General features: G+C 39.9%; 2 protein-coding genes across 3 annotated transcripts in view; both read right to left on the bottom strand.

Annotated features, from left to right (window-relative positions):
- Nucleotides 1–113: 113 nt before the first annotated feature.
- LOC306868341 (fez family zinc finger protein 1-like) lies at nt 114–2,376 on the bottom strand (the record flags this gene model as incomplete). Its single annotated transcript, XM_079414445.1, has 4 exons — nt 114–367; nt 572–704; nt 1,409–1,543; nt 1,621–2,376. 4 exons carry the CDS (start codon nt 2,374–2,376, stop codon nt 114–116), a joined length of 1,278 nt encoding a protein of 425 aa, XP_079270571.1.
- A 3,244-nt stretch (nt 2,377–5,620) lies between these two features.
- LOC306868319 (calcium-dependent secretion activator 2-like) overlaps nt 5,621–8,043 on the bottom strand; it is a 147,031-nt gene continuing 144,608 nt past the window's right edge. For both annotated transcript variants that reach the window (XM_079414423.1, XM_079414424.1), the window contains 2 exons: nt 6,718–6,822; nt 5,621–6,463 (listed from right to left, as the gene is read on the bottom strand). In XM_079414423.1, the coding sequence (XP_079270549.1) occupies nt 6,293–6,463; nt 6,718–6,822 (276 nt within the window). In that variant the 3' untranslated portion in view covers nt 5,621–6,292. The remainder of the gene's footprint in view (nt 6,464–6,717; nt 6,823–8,043) is intronic.

Raw genomic sequence — 8,043 nt, 5'->3', positions numbered from 1 at the left:
CTTCAACAAAGATGACGGTCGCTCAAAATGATACAAATAATAATAAAAATACATAAAATAAAATAAAACGTTGCATGCGCGATTCGATTTTTTTTCCTGGACACAGAGGAGTTTCACTGCGCCTCCAGGCTCGCAGTGGGTGGAGAGTGGGGTCCTGGGGAAATGTCGTGCAGTTTCCTAATGTGTTTCTTAAGATCAAAGTTCCTGCAGAAACCCTTGCCGCATGTCGGACAGGTGAAAGGCTTCTTGTCGTTGTGCGTGTGCATGTGAAATGTGAGGTTGTACACCTGGTGGAAGGCTTTGTTGCAGATATTGCACTTGAACTGTTTTTCTCCGCTGTGGGTCAGTTTGTGGTTTTTGTAGTTTCCTTGAAATAAAAAACAAACAAATGTGAGAAGCAAATCCTAAAAAAAAAAAGATGCCACAAAAACAATTACATTATCTATCCATCTATCTATCCATCTATCCATCTATCTATCCATCTATCTATCTTGTTGTTTGTGTAATTTACACGATGAATAGAAAATATAAAATTATATAAAATATCAAATAAACCTTTTAGAACAGCTACCTTTCTGATGAAATCCTTTGCCGCAGAATTCACAAATGAAGGGTTTATATCCCGCATGAATTCGTGTGTGAGTGTTGAGAGTTGAACTTCGGTTGAAAGCTTTGCCACACTGGTTGCATTTATGCGGTTTTTCCTGCAAACAAATGGAGAAGAAACATTATCACACACGATAAAGCTAAAGCTACTGGCTGAAAATAAACGGAATACTGAAAAACGGAAATGAGTTTGAAATTATATTTCATTATTATTATTATTATTATTATTGATAATTAGATAAATAAGGATTGTTCATTTTTCCGTTATATCATTATTTGAACTTTTGTAGATTTTTAAACCATTATCTCGTCATGAATAAAATATAACAAATAAATCTTCCAATAGAGAGAGAGAAAACATAAAATTGCATGCTTCCTTTTATTCCATTATTATATGTTCTAAGCTTTTTTTCCCCCTGTAAAATTGCATAAAACAGACATTTATAAATTCGGAATTATAATTTTCTTTTTATTAAAAAAACACAATTAAGACATTGATATGACTATTTTTATTAATGAAATACAGAAGGAATTGCAAATGAGTAGTATACACTGTAAAAACGGATTTTTCAAAGATGCAAATTAAACCAATAGCCTATTACTAGAGTAGGCTACAATTTCATTTTTCCACTTCGAAATTTCACATTTAATTCAATGTGTAGCTTGCCGTTTCTTTGTAACAAATTTATCAGCAAACGAAAATTGTTTCTACACAGCTGTGTAGGTTAATAAATTGATTTGAGATATTATACACCAGCAGCAGCAACATGATTTCAATAATTATTTGTGAAATCCTGATTACCTGAGTGTGGATGATTTTATGGCGGCACAGAGTGCTCGCTTGTCTGAATCCTTTGCCGCACACTTTGCAGACGAACGGTCTGGCGCCGGTGTGAACCGGCATGTGACGCGTTAAATTATAGTGCGCGTTGAACACCTGAAAATTGCAAAACGCGTTAAAAAAGTGCAGGATGCAATCTGTGCTAAACAGAAGATAGATCTCGCTCGTCTCACCTTGCCACAAACTTCACAGGTGAACACCTTTGGTTTGGTTTGAGGAGAACCGCCGTTTATTTTGGCCGCTGAGTTCTTGAACAGCTTCTCCGATAAGATGTGCGCGCTCTCCTTCATGTAATGGTGCAGGTGAGAGTGAGAAAGCTCCTTAAAAGACGCGCCGGGAGGAGCGCACCTGTCCAGTTTGCTCTTCTCGGAGGAGAACAGGCTCTTCTGGCGCACGTGCAGCGGCGCGTTTAGGAGGTACGATGCCATGGGGTGCAGGTTCACTAGACCCGCGTGAGACGCACACGCGCTTTCCCCGCAGTTCAGGTAACAGACGGCGGCGCCCATGGCGTGGAACGACGCCTGGTTAACGACGCGCGGCCGGAAGAGTTTGTACTGTCCTATGGCCGATGGTGTCGCGTCTGGTTGCTCGTTCTTGTAATTCAAGCCGATGCTCAGCAGCTCGCTCGAGTTGTAGGAAAACGCGTTAGGGTGGTCTAATCCATTGACGTGAAGTTTATGAGGCGGCTCGCAGGCGAGCGGCATGAGGGGGATCATGCAGTGCAGCGGCGCGGGAGACTGCTTGGGCTCCGCTTTCCCCGCGGGAGCGTGGAGCAAGTTGGGGAACGTCATCGACTTTGGCTCGGGTGTCCTGGCCATAATCCTTTCGATCGAAAAAGCGAGAGGTTTGGAGCTCGCCATCATGCTTGCTCCTGTTGAAGCCGAAGGTGCGCCGAATATTCCCGCTGAGTGGTACAGCGCGCCGTCCATGGCTGTACCTGTACCTGTGTCCTCCTTTTGTAGATAAGTTTGATTCCTCTCAGTGACCCGCAAGAAAAGACATCATCAAGCGCCAAGGCCCACTGGCTGCTCCGCTGCTTGACAATTGCGGACAATCAGCACTTATGTCCGCCCCAGATTGCTCAATAAAGAGTGTTTTGTCAATAGCGCAACTCAGGGCTCACCACGGGAGCAAGTCAAAGACGCGTAAAGCAGCCCAGATGCTCGATTTAGTTATATCAATCACTACAGCGGCTTTTCTCTCTCTCTCTCTCTCTCCCTGCACTTATCCTACAAACTGCTGTGGGTGACTAACTCAAGAAGGTGATCTTTATTAGCACTGTAAAGCGCTGGGCGAATCTCCGGTCCCCTCGCGCCTCGCTGTGACATCATTGCACCTCGCGCGCGCATGCATCATGTTTTTCAACATTTGACGTATGAAAACTCCTGAATTACCTGATTTGAAACCGCATTCTCACGCGTTTTTTTTTTTTTTTTTGGTGGAAGGCGATTTTATAACAACTTTATTTAGATTCACGAGTGAAACGTTTTGTGTGAAGTAAAGCGAACACTAAGTCCAAACTCTGAACGGACATCATGGACGCGATATCTGGATTTAGAAGTTTTGTTTAAATGCTTGTAATTTAAGTAGGCCTATCTCATATGAATTTTACTGTCCATTTCTGCCATGCACATCAACTTGACAGTCACCACGGATAAGCTACAACTTAATATAATGTAGAAACTTTAAAATAGAAACTTATATTTTCTGTAAAGCTGCTTTGCGACGATTTGTATCGTGAAAGGCGCTATACAAATAAACTTGAATTGAATTAAATTTTTGAGAAAAAAAAATCTGCTACAAATTTGTTTACAAATCTACTTTTGCCTAAACTGTTGTTACAAACTATAAAACTACAAGAAAACATGATCATTTTGTGCACGAATACGGTAATAAAATGTGCTTGTAATCACAATTTAATTCAAAACATAAAATAAATAGGATATATTTCAATTCGAACCAGCGAATAAAAAATCGAAACAAATAAAACCACAACAGTATTAAAGTAAACTAGCCTAAACAGTAAACAATATATATTTTAAATCCACAGGCAAATGGCATATTGTCCTGTTCATTTCCTTTTTTTATACTAAGTCTTATAATGTCCCCCCAGGGGGCTGTTGGTCACATATGATCGTAATGTTACCCCTAGTTCATTTTAATTGGTTAAACTGTTGGTGTTACAACACTTCCCAGTCTCCATGATGAAGCGGTGGATTCCAGCAGCACCTGTTATCTGATTTAGCCTACAATAAATTCACAGATTGCTCCCCTATTATGTCTACATACAGTTCAATGTGAAATATAATCAAATAATTATTTATGCTTTCGCGTCTCATTAGTGAAACTTCACGCGACCATTCCAACGTTTCCACTCGCCACCTCACGCGCACACAGATAAAACGATAATGAAAAGCTAGATTTCGCATCAGACGACCTTCGTTTCCAAACGCAAACTCGTGAGGACATTCATCTGGGAATTGTGCGCCAAACGAGAGGTATTAACAGCAAAACGCCTCCAAGGAGCTGAGATCATGCCACGAGAGAGTGAGAGAGTCGCGCGCGCGTTACAGTCAGTCCGCGAGCAAAAGCAGAAATGAAAAGTGGCAGCTCGGTGTGAAATACAATCGACACCGATTCGATGCGAAGACATTTTTTTCGCGAAGGATTATTCTGTTTAAAAGGTAACATGTCGATGACATATCGTGGCTTTAAAATATTTGTTTGTTTATTATTTATTCTCAAATATACATAGCCTTGGCTACTACTTTGTAATAGCCTATCGGTTTTTTATTTAATGGTTATTGACGCTCAGCAGTAAGATAAATGCGCTAAAATGAAAATGTGCGTGTTTTTAGGGCGACTTTAGAACATTGCTATATTTGACTGCTGTTCAATTGGAAGCAGATGGGTGTCGAATAACCTGCAATTTGGAGCTTTTTCACATAATAAGCAGTCGCCTCACTGTTGTCATAGGCTGCTCCTCAGATTTCTTCAGCTGGGCGAAGGCAAAACGAAAAGAAAATCCTCTGTAATGATATCACGGCACAAATGCATCTTAATATTTGTTTCGTTTTGCTTAATGTTTGTATTTCAAGAATGTCATGTTCTTTTTCGGCGCCCGTTTTCAATATCTAGGTAATCTAAATATGAGAAATATAAATCAGTTTCATTTTTATTTACAGTCCAGTTATTAGTTATCTGATATGACTTGGTAAATAATAATGATCACGTGCATATATTTCCATATTTTCGCTGCATTTTAGTAAAAAGTGCAGAAATATAGCTAATGGCATGATTCGATGACAGAAATTGCCTCACAGTCGCGATTTATTTCTGACAATGAAGCCTTTACATTTTTTAACCTTATATTTAGGTGAAAAAATACTAATAATAGACTATCTCTTCAAGGTCTCTATATATAGATATATTCTAGTATACTAGAATGCTGAATCGAAATGATCACAGTAAACCCCCCAAATAGACGACGTTGTATATCAGCAAATTGTAAAGTTTCAGCGGTGACAGTCCATTTTTATATTTTATTCGACGTTTTAGCAAAATTAGAATTTAAAAATAATTTAACTCATACTAGCCTATTATTGTGACCCAAGTAGACAAGAGTAGATGTCTAGAAATAATAGAGTTAACGCCGTTATATGGTAAGCCGTTCTAGTTATGTGTTCCTATATGAATAGAATTCCATTTCTTTATTTTTTAATTGTTTGTTTAATATGATGCACAATAAAGATAAAGGCCATTTAAAGTAATGCTGAAAAGAACATACACACTGAATGGGTTTGATACCGAGACCAGCAACTGGCATAATTTATAATAGTGGCTGAAACGAAATCTAAATAAAATAAAAATGTCGAATATGTAAGGAGATCACATTCAAGAATTAATAAACGTTTTAACAGTATTGCTAATTCTTTGGCAAATAAATATCCACTAAAATTGCATTTGAAGTTTTTGCTTCCACTTACCTAAAATATAATTACAAACTTTTCTAGCATGTCATAAATATTTTATCACATATGTATAAAAATCTCTTTTAATGCTCTTTAAACAGCATAATGTTGTTTAGGATTTTTGAAATGTTTCATTTATAGGCTACTCAGCCTTCATGTGTGTCATTTATCATGCAAAACATAAAAAAAAAGACCAGAGAAGTGACATTAAAAACACTTTAATTGAAACACATAAGACACCCGGGCAATCTCAGGTGCACAAAGACAATAGAAATATACAGCTCTTGTTAAAATCCAGTGACATTTTCTTTTATCTGAAACATTGGACATTGACAGCATACTATACATGACACACTTCTACAGAAGAATCTGAATGTGAATTCATAGCTATTGAGTGGAACAGTGTCATGACTTCATCGAATAAACAGTGAACAACAAGCATTTCATCCACCGTATCTGGAGCTTTGGCCTGAGGATCCGAAGCTGATGGAAAAAAATTAATTTAAAAAACAGCACATAAGCAGACGCTCCTTCCCTCACGCTCTGTATTTCTAGTTTTCACTCCGGTACACCGTGTCTATGACACACCTACAAATCATCGGCTAGTTCTTTGTGGGTAAATTTGTGCCTACAAATGCTTCCCGAGCTTGCCTTGTAATGAGCCACCGTATCACTGCACATCAAATACAGAATGACAGAGACGTTTTAGCTGTCTGTAAGTGGCCAATGAGAGTTTTATACAAGCATGGTGACATCGGCTTAGACAAGAGGTCAGTGTAGCACTGGCTGGGGAGCATGAAGCGTGAGCTCCTATCAGGAGAGCTGGAATCCGACCTCTTCGTATCAAGTTTATGACCGTCTAGTAGGTGGGACGTTAACCCTCCTCTTCATCGCTGTCCCTCATGGTAATGCCCTGCAGACCGTCCGTGGCCGACACGGCCGCCGTGGCTTCCTCGATAGTGAGCCGGTTGTAAACGGTCTCATAGCTCTTGTTGTTCAACGTACCGTCCAAGACGCCCTGCAGCCTGAAGTCACGGTACGACTTCTGCATGACAAAAATAAAGAGCCAAAACAAGCATGGAGAACAATGAAATAGTTTAAGGACATGTCGATTTTACTTTTTAACTTCTCGTACATCAGGATTCGCCTGAAACGGTACTAGTGTACTAATTAATCTCTCATTCTCATGGTAATGGAATTCGTTGTGCAGCCAAGCTGAACTCGACACTGTTGTCATGGTCAATTAGCATCAACAGAGTTTCGAACAAAAACTTCTTCACGCTGTATTCTTTTTTTTACCTTGACAATCTTGATGAGAGTTTTGAGTTGGTAAACATGCAGCTGCTGGTCGAGTCTGTCCGTCAGCCAGGCGCACACCGCCTTCATCAAAGAGTTGTACCATTGCTGTGCATGTGAGAAAGAGAGAGATAAACCTTGAAGAGGACATAAATGTTATGCAAAACAACCCTCAGCAAATAAAAAGATGTGACCTACACGGGGCGTGAAGAAAAAAGCAGCTTTTGGTTAATGTTAAAAGTTCCCTTTATGTGTGTTTTCTCCTTCAATTACACCTTGAAAATTTCACATCTGCACTCTGAATTTGGCGGTCCTCAAAAGTAAATTTATTACACCTCAAGCTTCACATAAAACCAATTTTGTTTTTACCAAAAACCACCAAGAAACCGTTGATTACCTATTCAACATATTAAATATTCATTAAGAGGCCTTACTTCATTTCTCATCACTAAACTTACAAGCATCTTCCCGTGCCCCAAGTATCATTAGAGGTCGCGTTTGCACATAATAACAATCTTAAAGTTACAGAACCTACTAATTACAGGGTTAACACTTGAATCTGCGAATAAATGGGTCAACCTTGCACTCCAAACACCTTCAGTTCACATATTACTTCACGCAAGGACGCCTTATATAATTACCGGCCTTTTCTATGAAAGAAGTCGGTTCTTTAATAAGCAGTGATCAGAATGTGAATTGGTTTTGCATGAGAACCTCTGACACCAACTTGTGTTTGCATTCAGCCCGGTTCATTTCGGAAATTAATAGCTCACGTCGACAAAAGATTGAGATTGTCCAGGCGCTTAGAATATGATTTCACGCACAAGCAAGATTGCATCGTATAAGATTGCATCGTATAAGACCACAGCATCGTGTTTACTGGCGAAATACATCACTTAGGACTGTTTTCATTGAGCTTCCCATGCAATTTAACATCAGACTTACAAATTTGCAACGGGAGCGTAAATGAATCCGAACAGCACACCAATAATCAGCAAAGTCCGCTCCTGCCGTTAACAAAAAGCAGGCAAAACGGAAAGATGAGATGCCACTTAATTGAAGCACTTAGGCTGGTTGGGAAACAGATGACTGTGCCATAATTGTTGGAGGTGAAAGAATGGCAAGGCATTTCTTCATATCAGACGAATCTCCGTCGGTAATCACACGCTTAAGTGTCCACTTCTCTGGTTCATTAGGGAGGCAGGGGAGGGCAGCCTCCGCACCTGTGACCAGGCTGAGGGCCACAGCCCCTTGCCGTGCAAACCTCATCGCTCCGCTAATCACAGTGATTTAGCGCCCCGGACAAACAGACCGCAGCCTGCAAGGGCA

This window comes from Barbus barbus (genome assembly GCF_936440315.1).
Source record: "Barbus barbus genome assembly, chromosome: 50".
Lineage (NCBI taxonomy): Eukaryota > Metazoa > Chordata > Actinopteri > Cypriniformes > Cyprinidae > Barbus > Barbus barbus.
This window is presented reverse-complemented; position numbering and strand designations above follow the sequence as displayed.